Source organism: Gadus macrocephalus, chromosome 2 (genome assembly GCF_031168955.1).
Source record: "Gadus macrocephalus chromosome 2, ASM3116895v1".
Lineage (NCBI taxonomy): Eukaryota > Metazoa > Chordata > Actinopteri > Gadiformes > Gadidae > Gadus > Gadus macrocephalus.
In genome coordinates, this window is record NC_082383.1 from 16,292,583 (window position 1) to 16,312,089 (window position 19,507).

The 19,507-nt window shown below is 48.6% G+C and overlaps 1 protein-coding gene across 1 annotated transcript; it reads right to left on the reverse strand.

The window, feature by feature from the left end:
• Window positions 1-2,006: 2,006 nt before the first annotated feature.
• wfikkn2a (info WAP, follistatin/kazal, immunoglobulin, kunitz and netrin domain containing 2a) lies at window positions 2,007-5,836 on the reverse strand. The gene is made up of 3 exons (XM_060043556.1): window positions 4,883-5,836; window positions 3,947-4,263; window positions 2,007-3,244 (listed from the first exon to the last, which is right to left on the reverse strand). The coding sequence occupies exons 1-3, from the start codon at window positions 5,093-5,095 to the stop codon at window positions 2,035-2,037; spliced, it is 1,740 nt and encodes a 579-aa protein (XP_059899539.1). The 5' UTR covers window positions 5,096-5,836; the 3' UTR covers window positions 2,007-2,034.
• Between the last annotated feature and the right edge of the window lie 13,671 nt (window positions 5,837-19,507).

Here is a 19,507-nt window from a genome sequence, read left to right on the forward strand (position 1 = left end):
AGAGAGAGAGAGAGAGAGAGAGAGAGAGAGAGAGAGAGAGAGAGAGAGAGAGAGACGACTTGGGGGGTGAAGCAATAATCAAAGGGGGGAGGGAGGGAGGGAGGGAGTGAAGTTTTTGAATCAATTCAACCTTCCACAAAGCCCTTCTCTCCACTCACCCTCCCACTTGGCTCTTCAGATTCCATTAATACTTCCTCCACTTTCTCTCCCTCTTTTGTTCATCTTCACCACCGAGACGGCCTCATGAGAGAGAGAGAGAGAGAGAGGATTAGAGCAGGGTTCCCTCTCACCCAACCCCGGCCCCCTCTCACATCAAAGGGAGCAGGATTGGCCAATGGCTCTCCGGTGAGGTTTGGGGCCACGGCTCCTGGGGCCTCAGACTAGACACAACACAACACGGCACTGCGGGCCCCAGACACAACACGGCCCCCTGCCCCGGGGCCCGCAGCTGGGCTGGAATGTGACCTGATCCACATACTGGGCTCTGAGTGTGTGTGTGTGTGTGTGTGTGTGTGTGGGTGTGTGTATGTGTGTGTGTGTGTGTGTGTGGGGTACCCCGCAGCGTTTCACTTGTAGTCAAGCTTTCATCCAAAGCGACTTTTAAGGAGGAGGTATAGGGGCCGTACAGGAGGGTCTGACCCAGAACCTTCTGGGTTCAGACCCTCCTGTACGGCCCCAGAACCTTCTGGGTTCACTACAGGAGGGTCTGAACCCAGAACTGTGCTTGACCAGGTTGGGGAGTCGAGCTCAGATATAAGAACAACATCAAAGAGCACACACACACAAGTTGTACAAAGAGGTGTTTTTATTTTTTCTGAGTCGTACTAAGGTTTGACAACGTGATGTAGTATACATATGTATATGTATATGTATATATACATTTTGTTATGTATATAACATTCTCTTCCTGGTGAGATTCACTTTGGTAGCTTTGTTTATGAACTCAAACAACATATATAATAATAATAATAAATATGCCATCAGTGGCACAGTTCTGAATCTCTAAACACATTGATGAAAATCAATATTTCTCAGAGTGCATTCCACAAAACAGATTGAGAATGGAGCTTATTAGAGTCTGGTTGATAAATGAGGTGAAAAATTGTTCGAACACAAAGTATACATTCCACATAAAGTATATCTATATCTATCTGTTCCAGGCATACATATTTCAATCATATCATATCCAGTAAGTCTTAATGTATTACAGTACTATACTTCCATAATTCCTAACTTATTAACTGTATATACCTGTCTATAAACCTCTACAGATCCATATCTATACTGCTCTTTTAATGTATTGTACATATACTGTATATATCCGCATTATACTCCATACTTATAATCAATATCATTCCAGTACGTATTCTGCCCTGCTTCCCTGCTCTTCTGGTGAGACGCTAACGGCATTTGTTATATCTGCACAATGACAATAAACATTTAAATATAATACAATCTAAAATACACTGCTCTATGAATCATATTCACCTCATCATATTATCTGATACAACTCTACAGAATATACTTTGATTTTAGTTCATTTTAAGTGAGATGAAGATCAAACATTAAGATCTATGTGGGAGGTTTGAAGGTTAAACTCTGGGATGAGGCTGCCCATCACTCCCCCCTCCAGAGCAACAGACACATGAGGCTGATCTCCATGACAACCAAAGCATCGCAGCGGAAGATTTCAGAGGCAAGGATCTACAACACTGAAGCAGGAAAGAGGCGATTTATAAACCCTGTTCTGTGGTGACGGGGAGGAGCACCACCACCACCTGGGGAGACCCCCCCTACCCCCCAAGACGGGTGACCCCACTGACCCAAGACTGGTGACCCCCCCTCCCCCCCAAGACTTGTGACCCCCCTCCCCAACTGTATGGTGTTGAACCCCCTATGGTGTTGACCCCCCCCCCCCCCACTGGATGGTGGTGAACCCCCCACGGTGGTGACTTCCCCCCCCCACTGGATGGTGATGAGCCCCCCATGGTGGTGACCCCCCCCCCCCCCACTGGATGGTGGTGACCACCCCCCCTACTGGATGGTGGTGAACTCCTTGAGGAAGTCGCAGGTCTTCTTCTGGACCACCTCGCGGAGCTTTCTGACACGGCGGGCACTGGACGCGGCCACAAAGCTGTCGGGCTGCAGCACGGCCATGCCGGCCGTCACCTCCCCCATGAGGATGAGCTGGCCGGGGGCCGCCGTCACGTTGGGGCACGGGCACTTCCAGTCCATGCTGAGCAGCGTCACCTCCAGGGGCTCCTTCCCGAAGAACTTGAGGCCCATCTTGTCGTCCTTCAGGATCTCCTCCACCGTCACCAGGGCGTGGCCTGACTCCTGCTCCTCTGTCAGCTCCGTCATGCGGCCCAGCACCACAAAGTCGCTCCTGCAGAAGCTGGTCACCATCTTGCCACGTGGCCGGCAGGCCTTGCAGTGGCGGTTCTTGGGGTAGGGGCACATCTCCTCGCAGGCGCCCTTGGACTCAAAGTTGTTCTCGTTTCCACCGCAGCCGCCGTACACGAAGGACTGGCACTGCTTGAGGGCGGCGCTGTAGGCCCAGCGAGGCTCGTAGGCCTTGCAGGGCCCCTGCAAGCTGGGCAGGCCGCAGGGTGCCGCCAGCTCCACACCGCACGACCGCATGCAGGCCTGGTGGCTGGCGAAGTGGTTGCGGTTCTTGTTGCACTGGCTGTAAGTGAAGGTGAAGCAGTTGTTCCTCATGGACTCGTAGTACCAACTGATGCTCTCCTCGCCGCAGTCGTCCGTGTCTGGGCCCTTCAGGCACTCCTCGGCGGGGAAGGGCCCCGCGGCCACGGAGCCGTTCCCCTCTGCCCCTGGGCCCCCGCCCTCCTCCCTGCGCACCACGGCCAGGGGGAAGTGGGCGGAGACAGAGCCGGCGGCGTTGCGGGCGGTGCAGGTGTAGACGCCGGCGTCGTGCGGCTGGGCGTTGTAGATGACCAGCTGACCGATGTTGGTGACCACCACGTTGCCGCGCACGTGGTTGGGCCGCATCACGGCGTTCTCTGAGCCCTCCAGCTGCTTCTCCCACGTCAGCTCGGGCCGCGGCTTCCCCGCCACCTCGCACAGGAAGCTGGCGGTGTCGCCCACCAGCACAGCCAGCTGGGCGGGGCCGCTCAGCAGGGCGGGGGGTTGCGCATCGGCGGGCAGGGTGGTCTGGAGGGCGGTGGTGGGGCGCAGCGTGGTCTCCATGGGGACGGGGCTGGTGTTGGGCCAGGTAAGGTGGAACCTGAGGATGGGGAGACACCAAAGAGACACCAGTGGTCATGAGGAGACACCAGACGTGGGTCATGAGAGGCACCAGACGTTATGAGGAGACCCCAGACCTTGGTCATGAGGAGACACCAGACGTGGGTCATGAGGAGACATCCGAAGTTGGTCATGAGGAGACAACAGACGTGGGTCATGCTGGGACCCCTTTTGGATTTAAAACAATAAAGTCCTGAATTGAATATGCTTTGATTGTTCTTGGATAAAGGTCTCTGATATATCCAAGAACAACGGCCGGATGTACACAGTACTACAACCATATTCTAAATAACAGGATCCATTCATCCCAGGATCCAAGAGGAGGATCTACCTAACAGCTACCTGCAGGTGACCACACAGATGGAGGTGAGGATCTACCCTGGCCTGCTTAACCTGCCATTGGGCCCTGGGGTGGAGAGGTTTCGTAGCCCCCCTGCGAGGGGATCTTACAATGTAGATGTGTAAATTATTTCCGACATGTTGCTGTTGCCGCAGCTCATGATAGGCCCCCTGATGATCGTAGGCCCTGGGGCTTCAGCCCAGGTAAGCCCGTGCATTAAGGCGGCCCTGGATCTACCTAACATGTTCCTGCAGGTGACCACGGAGATGGAGGTGAGGATCTACCTAACAGCTACCTGCAGGTGACCACGGAGATGGAGGTGAGGATCTACCTAACAGCTACCTGCAGGTGACCACAGAGATGGAGGTGCCGTGGGAGCAGGCCTCGGCGTCCATGTAGCACTTGTTGTAGTAGGTCATGCCGTCGGAGGCGCAGGTGAACAGGGGCTCGCGCTCGCAGCGGTCGCGGCACTTGCAGACGGGCTGGCCGTCCCAGATGTCGCACTCTGAGCCCTGCTGCGAGCACATCAGCTTGTCACAGGTGGCCCCTGTGGGCATGCCGATGGGGCCCCTGTGGCCCTTGATGTCCAGGTAGCGTGCCGCCACGCAGCTCTTGTTGCCGCACACGTTGGCGCAGCACTTCTCGAAGGTCTCGCAGTCCTGGGGGATGGAGAGGCACACTCTATCACATTCATCTGGTACATTAGGTATTCTTTTATTATATAGCATATATGAATCAAATCTTTATGTGGTAAAGAACATGTCTCCACTTGTTTTATTAGTTAGCTATAGTACTTAGTTGTGTAGCAGTGGGTTGGGTTAACCTAGTGATGGTTAGTGCTTGGCACTGGGTTCTATGAACATCCTTACCGACAGAGATATATTGTTGTTTCTCTTTCTTCTGACAAATGTAATTTATTGTAAGTTGCTTCGGATAAAAGCGCCTGCTAAATGCCCTCCATTTAAACGAAAATGTAAGTATATTATTTAATGCATTTAGCAGGACAAACACCATATCTATTATGAGAGCTGTTATGAGCAGGGAACTGCATGTAAGTGTTTAATAATATATTAATAACTAATGTACTGGCTTTAGATTCAAAGACCTCCGTTTGTTAGCATTAAACAGAAAATAATCCACGCTAAGTGGATATACCTATCTTGTCAGACTTTAACACTTAGTCCTAAACCCAACAGACTTTAATACCAAGTCCTAGACCTAACTGGTCTGTATTATAGTTTAAGTCCTACCTGGTCTGTATTATAGTTTAAGTCCTACCTGGTCAGACTCGCACTCCCGCATGCAGGTGCTCATCGCGTCCACCCACAGGTTGGGGTTCAGCTCGTTGGGGCACATGCCCGCGTGGGAGTACACCACCTTGGCCAGAGACATGGGCATCCCCTCCACGCAGAAGCTCTCCATGTACATGAGCCAAACAGAGCATTGCCCGAAAATAAACCAAATCCATCGTGGAAAAAGCATCCACCACATGTCCGAAAAGGAGCGGAATATCCCCGCAGAGTTCCCCAAAGAACGGAAAAGAAAAGCAGAACCGAGCGGAGCTTCAGGCGTTCAGCGGCTTGAAGAGAAGGACGGCGCTTCAAAATGACAAATCTTCACTCTTCACTTCCCTCCTCGGAAGACATGCGACGCTGGTCTCCACTGAGGAGACCTCCCTCCAGACCTCTTGCCCCGTCTAAGACCTTCAGAGATGACGGGCTGCGGTATGCAACCTGATTCGTTAAGATCTCACTTCATGAATTACACTGGCCCGTCTGCCCGACGGAAAATCCGAGTTGAGTTACAGTTCTTATGATGCACTCAATCAAAGAAAAAAACAGATCCAACGGAGACCCCCCAGCGCGGAACTGGTAAAGCCTGTGCGTAAAGGCACCTGTGCGTAAAGGCGCGGCGCCTTACCACTTCGCTGGCAGCTCTTGCACTTTATCCACAGCCTAAGAGCCGGCATTCATTATTCATATCATCATGTTTTCAGTCCTATTCACTTTACTTTTTGAACAAACTGCTAAGATCCAGAAGATGGCAGCAAACTATCTTTGGTGCGTAATGAATCCTGCCAATATCGGTGAGGATGAGTGACGTTGGCTGAACATTAGTATGACTATTATCTAATATGTTAATATTAAGTTAAAGGGGAGAGAGAGAGAGAGAGAGAGAGAGAGAGAGAGAGAGAGAGAGAGAGAGAGAGAGAGAGAGAGAGAGAGAGAGAGAGAGAGAGAGAGAGAGAGAGAGATAGATAGATAGATAGATAGATAATTGTTTTTATTTTATTGAAGAACCTGAGTCACTGTCCTGTACAAAGAAAGCCGTTAACTACAGATTTATTACATCCTTAGGTCAAGTGTACAAATCCCATATCATGTCACAATGAGTGTTATTCCACAGTGTTTCCCAGGCTGGGACCCTGCTGGGTGTAAAGAGGCCCAGTGCTCTCATGTCAACCCCTCATCTCAGTCTGGCCAGCCTATAGGAGACATTGTTGACCACAGACACGCCCACACACACACACACACACACACACACACACACACACACACACACACACACACACACACACACACACACACACACACACAAACACACAAACACACACACACACACACACACACACACACACACACACACACACACACACACACACACACACACACACACACACACATAAACACACACATCACATCACTGAAGTGCTCATAGCAAACAGTGACTTAACACTGGTAAACACCTCTTGACTCGTCAGAGATTCAGCAGATAGTATGTGAAACCAGTGGCAGTGGAGTCTCTGTGAGCTGCACCCTAGTGCTGAGCAGGTATGGAGGCTGTTGCTCAACACTAGCTGCAGCCCATCACCGCCTCTCTGGAGCTGTGGAAAGCGAAGGCAGATGTGTAAACACACAGAAAAGCTGTGCTTCAGCCCTCATCCCACTGCCACCTTGAAGCACCCCCCCCTCCCCCTCCACCACTCCCACAACAAACCACATTCCACATAGCCGCGTTGGAGGGGGCCAGGGGCCATGTCACTGACTGAATAGAAGCCACATGCTGGACCCCCTACTCCTCCTCCATCATCTCCACTCACACCTCCACCATCTCCTCCACAACCACCGCCATCTCCTCCACCACCTTCACCCCCGCCTCCACCTCCTCTCCAACCTCCTCCTCCATCTCTTTCACCACCTTTCATCCCACCTCCACCTCCCCCATCACCACCACAACCTCCATCCCCACTCCCTCCTCCCCCACCACCTTCACTCCCACCACCTCCTCCTCTTCCCCCACCTTGTCCATCACCTTCACTCCCACCTCCTCCTCCCCCAACTCCTCCTCTTCCACCACCTTCACTCCCCCACCACCTTTACTCCCAAAACCTCCCCCACCTCATACACTCCCACCTCCTCCTCCTCCTCCTCCCCCACCCTCTCCACTGGCTTTCCGTCTGGCCTTGGAATGCCTCAGGGATTAATGGAGGCATGGTGAAATGGGCGGGGCCTCCCCCTAATCCAACCCCCAGGTCATGATCGATGTCATGAGGGGTCTGGTCATGTGTGTGTGTGGTGCAACACACACACCCCAGAGGCCGGGGCCCCCATCCTCAGAGATTAGGCTTAGCGAGCGCTGGTCTCTCAGTCCTTCAGGGTGGGCTTTGAACCCTCAGACCCCTGCCACCCGTTAGAGGCCTCAGACCCGGAGGCCGGGTAGCCTCAGGCCTGGAGGCCTGGTGGGTTCAGGCCCGGAGACCGGGTGACTCAGGCGGAGGGGCCCGGAGGCCCGGCCTCAGACTGAACGCTCCACAGATCCTTCAGCGTCTGCACAGAGGCCTCTCTGTATGAAGGCAGCATTTGAAATGGAAACAGAACTGTATCTAACACTTGATATAACGTAGTGAATGAAGAACTGACCAGCATGAACTCAGAGCGTGGGAGCCATTTCAACAGGAGTGTCTAGAGGTTACAGCCCCCCCTTTAGAGCTGGGGTCCTCCTGCTGTCATTAGGCAACATTTGTTTTGATCTGTTCTAGAAGGTACATCTGCTGACTGGATTACTTCCCCGCTGGACCACGAGGCGGAGGAGGAGATGGAGGAGGTGGAGGAGGAGGTGATGGTGGTGGTTGTGCGTGCGCACATGTTTTTTTTGTTTAGGTTAGTTTCTGTTCCTCAGTGAATAAAAACAGTGTAATATAATCAGGCCAGGAGGCCGGGTGGCCTGAAGGCCCAGAGGCCGCGTGGCCAGGAGGCCTGGAGGCCGGGTGGCCTCAGGCCTGGAGGCCCAGAGGCCGGGTGGCCTCAGACCCGGAGGCCGAGATGGCCTCAGGCCCGGAGGCTGGCTGGTCCGGAGGCTGGGTGGCCTCAGGCCTGGAGGCCCAGAGGCCGGGTGGTCTCAGGCCTGGAGGCCGGCTGGTCCGGAGGCCGGGTGGTCAGGAGGCCTGGAGGCCGAGTGGCCTCAGGCCCGGAAGCCACCCGGCTCCCGGGCCTGAGGTATTGTGTGTATAAAATGTCCTTTTTAATAAACAATCTGTACACTTACAAAGTTCTCAATGCCTCGTTTTATATGTTAAGACCCTTATTATACCACCAAAGTAGTGTCGGGCTACATTTAGCCTTTTAAGTTTTTACCATAGCCAGTGCCCCCATCGTTCCAAGTTTATAGTGTTTTGATAGAATCGGCTAAAAACAGCCAACTGAAGAAAGCGTCTATATGCGGTTTTTGTGCTCCAAAACAAACGTTTCAACTCGTTATCATACAAAACATATCCCACATCCATTTTACACCGGAATTAACCTTTAATGCTCAGAGGCATGGGCGTAGCGGACGCGGGGTAAGCGGGGGACATGTCCCCCCCACTTCCCGTATCTGTGCCCTCTGTCCCCTGTACTTTTTACAGCCATTACAACCATTCAATTCATTTCTAACACGTGGAAACGCGTTTTTCCGAGCCGCCTTTGAACGCACCATGAGCAGGCGGAACCAGTTGGGAACCACCGCTGTCATGTTGTGATTTCAATCACACAGACGTTGATTATACTCGAACGCACCTGTTTCGAGCATGTTCAGCAAACCAGCAGCTGCCAAGAGGCCAAAAACTTTACATTGTTTTTTCCAAACAAACTGTGTTAAGTTGAGTAATGCTGTTGCATGTTGTTTAGTTAAATGATGACTGACTAATAGATGTCAATAAATCAAGTTAAGCTAGTTAACAATTGTTAACTGTTACCTATGTTAAATCGCTTGCTAGGTGCAGAGATGATAGTAACTAGTTACATTTACTCTGTTACATTTACTTGAGTAACCTTTTGGAAAAATTGTACTCTTAAGAGTTGTTTTACTGCAAAATACTTTACTTATTCTACAGTTACAATACTCCTACTTGACTACAAGTTTTGGCTACTCTACAACTACAACCTAGGAATAAACCCACTCCTCGCATTTCTGCACAGAACTTGTGCTCACGGTTGTTTTTCACATATTTTTTAATCTTCATACAATAGAAAGAGCAGGGTCAGGGAGGAGACATTGGACCAGAGTCCAGCAGCAGCAGGAATGAACAGGGAGGGTATTCACAGCAGTTGAGGAGAAATTATTGATAGGATAAAAGTGACTTTGTGATTGATTTCCACAGCTACGTCACCACTACTATTCTTAATACTATTTATAAGTTTTGCTTTGCATATATATTATTTATATCATTGCAGGAGAAATTATAACTGGCTAAGGAAATGTCTATACAGGATAAGAGTGACTCTAAGATTAGTTTAGTTTATATTCAAAGAGACCTTTTGTTAATAATTTATTTGCTGATACTATTTGACTACTGCACTATTTGTGTTTTAAAGGAAGCAGGTATAGGTCATACCATTTGTCTTAGTCTTGATTAATTTTGCACATCTGTGCTGTCATAGTTGACGACGGCAAATGTAAAATAGCTACATCTCCTTGTCGATATGTTTATTGTTGTCACTTTCACTTGTCACTTCTTGCCATCAAATTAGATTATGTGGCTTATTACCCTGTCACTTCCATTCCATTTTGGGGCTGATAATTTGAAACAGGAATGGTGTTTAACAGCACTTTTCGTGTTCAGTGTTGTCATTTGGCACTTAATTATCTGGTTACTTACCCTGTAGATGCTCGAGGGTCATTCTGTGTCAACTCAACCAGAGTTTGGCATCTTTAGATTTTAACTTTAGATTTTGATAGTACATCATTTTAAAGAACTAAAGTCGGTCCCCTGGTGCTGTGCTGTTTGTGGTTATGTAGCCACTAAGGAGAGGTGCAACTGAATGCGAGAGGATGATAAATCACTCAATAGACCTCTGAACAATTTGTCCCCCTCATTTCTGAATTGATGGCTACGCCCCTGCTCAGAGGTATGTTTAATTAGTGTTCCCATGGAAATAAGAGAGCAGTGGGGTATTCCACAAAGCCGGTTTTATCACATAACCGGGTAAGTTAACCCATGGTTTGCGGTAACCCTAGGTTTTCCGTTCCAAAATGAACAAGGTTTGTTAGTTACTATGGAAACATATGCCCTGAATCAAACCTGGTCGGAGCAGGTTTTGCGCAGGTTAAGTATGAAACATAGACTTCACTCCAGACTATTTGCGTAGCCCTCCGTTTTTTGCAAATGGTAGTTTTATCTATAATGTTGGAGATGCTGAGCACATCTCAGTCCTTTCAGATGTCCCATCCAAGATTTTTATCGGCCTCCTATCATACAAAGAGCAATATTGTCTGAGTAGGCTACTATGCCGAGGGGCACTTACAACATAAAGTATAAAATAGTCCTAACAGACTTACATCCACTGGAGAATGTTCGATCTTAGCCGGCGGCTTCATTACAAGCACTAATCCATCTTGATCTGTGAAGTTGATGATTGTCACTTTTAGGTTTTCTACCCAGTTACCAAAAAAAGAAACATTTGGAACATATGCGCTGTGGCACGCACACGGTTTGCATGTGTTACTTCGAAGGCAAACAAAATCTAAAATACAAGAAAACACAAAAACCTACATTCAACCAGTGGGGTACCCTCACATTGCCCCTGACTCTCTGCGGAGGTAGTACCTCCAGGTAACCCCTCCATGCCAGGGCGCCCTGAATTTATGTTTATTAACAGCTCCTCCACCGGGGTCAAGAAAATTTGAGGGCCAGATCCAGTCTGCCGACTGTCTGCCTTTTCAGGATTGGCTTAAAAAAAATGGCTTATTTAAATTTAGACCGATATGATCGTGGGAAAAGCATACCAGTTTGTATTTTTTTATACTTCATTTTTACTTGATCCGCTGACCGCTTGGGAGCCATCGGAGTACATCTTTTTTTAGAAGAAAAGGGTTATGTGGTAGGAACGTTAAGAATGCTTAACTGGGATATTGATAGATTCATGGCTCAAATATTAAGGATCATGCTTTTGACGTGTAACTAACGCATTTACGCGGTCAGCGATCCGCTGCCAGGCTTTGGTTCTCCGGGTTGCAGAGGCTTTAGCGTTCCCTTTTCTTGTGATAATGTCCTTCTCCTCGTCATAGCTCTCCAGGAGAACCTGGAGTTCCATTTAATTGAAATAAGCGGCCCGTTTCGCCATTACGATCAGGGTTTCCATGATCCATACATCATGTCTTTTTAGGTTTGGCGTGGACGCGCACAACCCTGTGTTAACCAACCCAGAGTTGATTGTACTAATGCATAACCGCTGCTGTGGAACTGAAAAGTCTTGGTTAGTCGGCACAGGGTCAATCAACCTAGAGTTCAGGGTTAACTCAGTGTTTGTTAAACCTCCGTTCGTGGAATACCCCACTGGTCCTCTTCATCTGGTCCAGGTGGCTCTAGAGACGTCACATTTGTGATGCATTCAACTTTCCCTTTATATATATATATAATAATAATTGATCCGTTTTTTATAGCGCTTTTCTAAGTACTCAAAGAAGCTTTACAAATAAGAAAGGAATACATACAGACAATCAAACAAAAAGGAAAAAAATAAACAACACCACAATCAAAGGCAACACATTCAGAGAGCGGGAGAGAGTGGAAGATGGCGGAGGATGATTTGTCAAATGTTGTAGGTGGTCCTGAAGAGATAGGTTTTAAGTTGACTTTTGAATGAACAGAGTGTATCAGAGTTTCGGATATCCGTCAGCACTGACTCTAACAATAGATTTAAAGGGTTTGCGTAATGAGTGGAGTTATCCTCATGGTTCATCCCATTCATGATGCGTTTATACAGACCGAGGGAGTCCAGCAGACAGAGGTCAGGGTGTTCAGCTCACTGGCCTGAAGGTCATAACTCTGCACACAGGGGCCTCCTGGAGCTCCTCCTCCCCCCCTTGTCTCCTCCCCCTCCTGACCCCTAGTATCCTCCCCCTCCCGAGTCCCGACCCCCTGGAGCACCTCCTCCCCCTCTTGGCCTGGAGCTCCTCCCCACCATTCGGACTTGTTATCATTGGTTGTGTCTGTGTTTCATAAGATAAGGCTGCACCACATTGCCAAACTCGCCTCTCTTGAACTTCAGAAAGGAAGCACGAGAAAGAAGCTATGCAAAACAGTCCTTTTTCAGGATTTTAATCCCACAGATAGATATTTTTTACATACACATTGCCTTGCATACACTACATTGGTCCGTCTGCATTTGCCCTGAATACTTTTTATTGTATTTTGAACTTCACTCCTAATTCATGATAATCAGGCCTAATGCGATATTTATTTTCCATGATAATTCTTTTGTTATTTATTCTCTTATTTTTCAAACACTGTAAATGGTCAGTCTGCATTTACCCTGGCTGCTTTTCATTGTATTTTGAATTTCAATCGTTCTGGTCTCATCATTTTCCTGTATCAATTCCCAGCTGCAAACTCCAGTCCATTCCATCCATCCATCCATCCATCCACAAATAAACATTCCATCAGCAGATTTGCATCATGACGCCTTCTAATTTTAAGCAAAGTATAAGACAATACTTTCTTAAAAGTATAATTGTAACCATGATATAAATGGAGTCATTCAAGTAACAATATTCAAATACTAACATTGTTGGGTAAGACAGAATTTGGTTTTATCTGAATCCAGTGAAACAGATTGGTGGTTTTAGCTGATATAAAAACTTTCAGGTATTTATATAGGCTATGTTTAAGTATTTGGCCGACGCTTTATACAAAGCGACATGCATAAAAATACATATAAAACAATCACTGTAAACATATTAATTTAAGGAAAGAATGTTGTTAATAAAAGTAAATACAAAATATCAATACAAAGTGTCAAGACAGAATAGACTGCTGCTACAGCAACAGTCAGAGATACAGTCTATAAGGTAAGATATATTGTATTCATACATTGTTTATGCAGGATATACATATATAGCCTAATCATATATTTTAAACTTAAACTTTAAAAATATATGATTCTAAACTTAAAAATAGCTGACCGTTTTTTCCCCCCATCTCAGGGATTATGTTCCCAGTTTTGATCTCGGACGTCTGGTCACTTATAGCATAATAATATTCTATTACTGTTAAGCCAAATATTAATAATAAAACACGCCAAACCATGTGTCATAGCTACACGTATGACAAAAAACGTGTGAAAATTTCAGTGAGTTAGATTAAATGAATTGATCCTGCCAAACTGATTACACTGCGTGGAGCGGATCACCACTCCAAGATGGCGGCCCCGCGTCTCGTCAGCACCAGTAGGCGGTAGCGTTCTATGCTCCGTCTATGATATAAGATGTCTATTCTTTTGGTTCACGTGACGTCACTGTAGCTTTGCGCCGCCATCTTGACGACCGATCACACCTACTGATTTCAGTGGTAACTCAGCACCAACAACACCTACGACCAGTGGCGCCGGAATGATTTCCTTGGTGGGGGGGCCGAATGCGCGTGCATGTGTCGAACAGCGCGTGACACCTCATCAAAGCCGCGCCGAAGCGTCGCGGTGCGAATTTCACTCGCGTCAATTGCTATGGCAAGCCATCCCCGCCATAAAAACGCCATCATTTAGTCGCGTATCACCTTCATTACGCCGTAAAAAACGCCGTAAAATGTAGAAAAACGCCGTATTTTACGCCGTCATGCACAAAAAAACGCAGCTTTTTACGCCGCAATTAAGCCTTTAAAGAGCTTGCGTAAAAAGCGCAGTTTTGAACATCAAACCGCGCGTAAAATACGCCGCGTTTGTGCACATCTCAACGGCGTAAAATACGGCGTCTCTCTAGTATGCTAATAATCTCCGCCCTTCTTTTCTCTCAGCCAATGCATTTGAAGTATTTGCGCCCAATCGCTGAACAAGACAAGCAGACCAAATCAGTTTAGCACAGATCTGCTTTGAGGAGTTCTCCTCTCATTTGTTGTTGGTTGTAGCGTCATATAGATAGATATTAGTAAATCCAGTTCCAACAGTATGGTCACCGTGACCGTGGCCCAATCGATAGAGACGCTTGCTCTGTAGGCAAGAGGTTGTTTAAAAAATAAATAATAATAATACATATAAAGACGTTTGAAACGTTCCATCGAGTCTCTCGCATTCTACAATGGCCAGCTTTATTGTTTCCCATGGGGGCCGGCGACTTAGTCTGCGAGTGGACGATCTGAAACTAAATCGGAAACTAGATTTCTTCTTTGAAGGTTGTGCTCCACACAGAACCTCCTCACCGTCATAACGGAGCACCAGATTGCTTTAGAGCGGTACTGATCGCGTCGTGTGTCTTTCCAGTGTCAAATAGTTCACGAATAAAATCACCATAAGGTTCAAGTGCGGCCATAACTAAGGCTAAATATAATTGGACAGTCTACTGCTGGTTTAGGTGGTAGGCTCTTTTTTCTTTGCTCGCTGCGTTCTGCCTTCTGGTGTAGCCATAGACGGATTATGACATATCGGGCCCCTGGGCACGTGGACTCCGCAGGCCCCCCACCCCCCCCCCCCCTTCCAACATAAACACACGCACCCAGAATACACACACACTTATTGGCGATAATAAGTCATTGGCCTATACCTCCAACTCAGCAGGATTTGTAGCACAGGAAAGGCAACCTCACAATAATTATTACAAATAAATGCATCTTTATTTAAGCAAAACATGATAAAAAAAAAACATAATTGATGCAATTTTTGGCGATTTGAACGAATTTCGAATGCACCACTTTCAACCACAAATAAAAACGACTTAAAGCAACTCAATACGAACAGTTCCTTACATCAATTGACAGTAATGCATTTCACCTGTGAAATGCATTTTTTCCAGGCTCTGTTCCGTGCAAAATGAGTAACTAAGTAAATTGTGGGGCGGCTCAGTCTACTTCAGTTACTAACAGTGGGGCCCTGGGCCCCACTGTTAGTAACTTGTGGGGCCCTGGACCCCACTGTTAGTAACTTGTGGGGCGGCTCAGGGGGGCCCAAGGGCCCCCCTGAGCCCTTGGGCTGCATGTGCCCGGTGTGCCCTTGCAGTAATCCACCCATGGGTGTAGCCTACAAATGTATCTATTTTGGTTTTTCTGTTTCGGGTTTAAAAAACCAACAAACAAAACACAAACACAAATGAAATGCCGTTTATTTGTTTATTCCTTTTGCCCTTTTTCCGTTTCAAAACCAAATCAGAAAAACCAAAAAACGACTGTTATTTGGTTTTTCTGATTTTGTTTTAAATCGGAATATTCAAAGAACGAACCATACACAGATTTATTTGGTTTTTCTGATTTGGTTTTAAATCGGAATATTCAAAGAACGAACCATACACGGATTTACACGGATTGAATCGAAGACGAAATTGTTGTTGTTGTGTTTGAAACTGGCGCGAGGGTTCTTCTTCTTATTGTACAGTTCCGGTGTCACGTTAAAATTGTACCGGGGGCGAAAATTGTACCGGCCTACGTCATCCATCGTAATCCATTCCATACCTGCCTGGCAACAGACGATCGCGTCGGATCGCGTCGAATGACGTGGAAGGTTCTTGAACATTCGCGAACTCGTTCATTGAGCGCGACAAGACAGATAACACTTATTTTACAAATTACATTTATTAGCGTTCCTAACTTTATATTTGTATCGTATTGCATTGTATTTATCTATTTCCCTACACAGTAATAGCTAAATGTTATGGGGATAACGTGAATAATAATAATAAAAAACATTTAGTAAATGCCTGCTCACCCATCTACCCATCTATCTATTTATTATCTATCTATCTATTAGCCTACCTATAATCTATTTTCTAAATTTAATTAAGGAAATTAAATTAACACAAGCTAGCTAGACTATGATACACATTAAACACTCAGAACAGCTAAATTCGATTAAACAAGTAAATGCAATACAAATATAAAGTAAAAACAAGTGTTATCTAGCGATCCGTTATCTGTATTATATTATTTCGTCTTCGGCAACATGAGCGCGATTATACAACGGGGGGCCTGAATCCAGCGATCTGATTGGTTCCTAACTGTTGTATAATGAGCGTATACATAACTGCTATGACGCCCAATAATTTTGTGAAATTATCCGTACCTTCATAAACAGGAAGACCAATGGCCAGCTTTATTGTTTTCCGTGGGAGCCGGCGACTTAGTCTGCGAGTGGACGATCTGAAACTAGATTTCTTCTTCGAAGGTTGTGCTCCAGTGCAGAACCTCCTCACCGTCATAACGGAGCACTTCGGAGCAACCCTGCGAATAAAATCACCATAATGTTCAAGTGCGGCCATAACTAAGGCTAAATATAATTAGACAGTCTATTGCTGGTTTAGGTGGTTGGCTCTTTTTTCTTCGCTGCGTTCTGCCTTCTGGTGTAGCCTATAACTATACATGTATCTATTTTTGTTTTTCTGTTTCGGGTTTAAAATACCAACACACAAACACAAATCAAATGCCGTTTATTTGTTTATTCATTTTTTTCCCTTTTTTTTCCTTTTTCTGTTTCAAAACCAAATCAGAAAAAACAAAAAACAATCCTGTTAATTGTTTTTTCTGATTTTGTTTTTAAATCGGAATATTCAAAGAACGAACCATACACAGATTCTCCTACCTCCTATATTCTATCACTTTACTGACACACACATTTACAAAAATCTTTCCATATAAATAATTTAATTTAGGATAGTCATTGCACAGCTGTAACCAAGTATTCTCATTATAGCCTAGTTATATCCTAGTTTTGCATATTTATACATTGTATTGTGGTGACCCACAACTGCTGTGTAAGACATTCACCAAGGGACTGTACCTTTAGGGTAAACAGTTCCGGTTTACGGCAGTTCCGGTTTACTACTGTTATGTTTTACGACAGTTCAGATTCTCGGCAGTTTCGTTTGAACTCGTGTTCGAGTAACACTGGTTTGTTTTGAAGTGGAGAGCAAAGCTGACTCGACCCATCTCCGTCTCTTGTCTCATCATTAACATCACTCCACAATTGGTGACCCCCGAAGCGAGTTGGATACGGCTGTACTATGTTTCACATCGACGGTGATAACAACGCGCCCGCTGCGGCGCCGGCCGCCGCTGGCGGTGCGGCTACCGACGCGGCTAATGTCAGCGCTATCTATGCTGCCACCGTCAAGTTACCGGACTTCTGGCAGAACAACCCACGTCGTGGTTCCAACATATCGAAGCCCAGTTCCAGCTGAGAGGCATAACGCAGGACGTGACAAAGTATTTCCACGTGGTGGCAGCCTTTAATGCCTCGACGACGGCCAGGTGTATGGCGCGGTTGGAGCCTCCTCCAGCTGTCGGCAAGTACGACGCGCTCAAGGCATTCCTCGTGGACCGCCTGCTTTCCCTGAACGGCCTGGGCGACAGCAAGCCGTCCGAGTTGATGGAGAGGATGCTGGCTGTGCTGGGCTCGGCGGATCCCTCCTTCCTTTTTCGCCCACATCTTCCTGCGGCAGCTTCCAGCACCCGTGCGCACCGCACTGGCCAGCTCACCCCTCTTTGCCTCCAAGGACTACCGGTACGTACAGTGACGTACCGGTCTTTTCAAAGATGGACCTGGTACGCGGTTACCATCAGGTGCCCGTCCGCCCGCAGGATGTCCCCAAGACGGCGGTCATCAAGCCCTTTGGACTTTTTGAATTCCTGAGGATGCCTTTCGGCCTCAAGGGTGCAGCACAGACGTTCCAGCGCCTCATGGATTCTGTGCTGCGGGACATGCCATTCCTGTTCGTCTACCTGGACGACATCCTCGTTGCCAGTGCGTCCGCGGACGACCACCTGACGCATCTACGGCAGCTGTTCGGTCGGCTCAGTGAGCATGGTCTCATTGTCAACCCGGCCAAGTGCGAGTTTGGCCGGTCATCCATCACCTTCCTCGGCCACCACGTCTCCCCGCAGGGGGCGGATCCCCTCCCGGCCAAAGTGGACGCCATCGCCAGTTACCCACGCCCGCGCACTGTGAAGTCCCTGCAGGAGTTCCTGGGCATGGTGAACTTCTATAACCGTTTCCTCCCCCATGCGGCCCAGCTCATGCGACCCTTGTACAACGCCTTAGGGGCAGGAAGCCTGCAGACGTGTTGGATTGGTCCACAGAGATGACGGCTGCCTTCGATGCTGCCAAAACCGCGTTGGCCAACGCTGCTCTGCTGGCGCACCCCTCTCCGCCCCTGTTGCTCTTACTACGGACGCCTCTGATTACGCCGTGGGGGCTGTGTGTGAGCAGTGGGTGGGCGGAGCATGGCAGCCGCTGGCCTTTTTCAGCAGGAAGCTCCGCGACAACGAGAGGAAATACAGCGCTTTCGACAGGGAGCTCCTGGCTCTTTTCCTCGCCACCCGTCATTTCCGCTTCCTGTTGGAGGGCCGTCGGTTCACGGCTTTTGTTGACCACAAGCCGCTGACGTTCGCCATGGCCAAGTCTTCGGAGCCATGATCTGGTCGACAGCAGCGTCAGCTCTCCGCCATCTCGGAGTACACCACTGACGTTCAGCATGTGGCCGGCAAAGAAAATGTTGTAGCCGACTGCCTCTCTCGGGTGGTTATTGGTTCCGTCCACTTGGGCCTCGACTACGCAGCTATGGCTGGGGATCAGGCTACGGACTTTGAGGTGCAGGCCTACAGGACAGCCCCCACGGCACTCCTCGTGGTATTTGGCACGGCCAACACTACGCTCCTCTGCGACGTCTCCACTGGACAACCGCGCCCCATGGTGCCTGCTGGCTGGAGGCGTAAGGTTTTCGACACGATCCACAGCCTTTCCCACCCGGGGGTGAAGACCTCTGCCAAGCTGGTGGGGGCCAAGTTCATCTGGCCGGGCCTGCGGAAGGACGTCAGGGCCTGGGCTGCTGTCTGTGTGGCGTGCCAGCGTGCGAAGGTGACTCGGCATACCAAAGCCCCCTTGGCACTCTTCAAAGTGCCGGAGAGGCGTTTTCGACCACATGAATGTGGACCTGGTGGGCCCGCTTTCACCCTCCCGTGGACCGGACCACCAGGTGGCCAGAAGTGGTTCCCCTGTCCTCCACTACAGCAGCTGAGGTGCCCCGGGCGTTCGTTATGGCTTGGGTGGCCCGTTTCGGCACACCGTCAGACATTTCCTCAGACCGGGGGCCGCAGTTCACGTCGGAGCTTTGGACTGCGGTCGCCGGGGTCCTGGGGGTGAAGGTCCACCGTACCACAGCCTATAACCCACAGAGCAACGGGCTTTGCGAGCGGTTTCATCGGGACATGAAGGCCGCGCTCAGGGCCAGCCTTACGGGCAGCGACTGGGCTGACCGCCTCCCGTGGGTTATGCTGGGCCTTCGCTCCGCCCCCAAGGACGATCTTCAGGCCTCGTCGGCAGAGCTGGTGTACGGCCAGCCCCTGCGCGTCCCTGGGGAGTTTCTTCCTGACGCCACGGCCCCGTGGTCGGCTGCCTCCCATCGTGCTGCGTCCCGGGACATTGCAGACGCTTTCATTCCCGTTCCGACGTC

Coding starts and splice junctions, on each gene's coding strand:
- wfikkn2a (XM_060043556.1), bottom strand. CDS start 5,095: ATGTGGTGGATGCTTTTTCCACGATGGATTTGGTTTATTTTCGGGCAA. Junction 4,264..4,882: donor GGGAGTGCGAGTCTGACCAG/GTAGGACTTAAA, acceptor TCCATCCCCCAG/GACTGCGAGACCTTCGAGAA. Junction 3,245..3,946: donor ATCTCTGTGGTCACCTGCAG/GTAGCTGTTAGG, acceptor CCCCATCCTCAG/GTTCCACCTTACCTGGCCCA.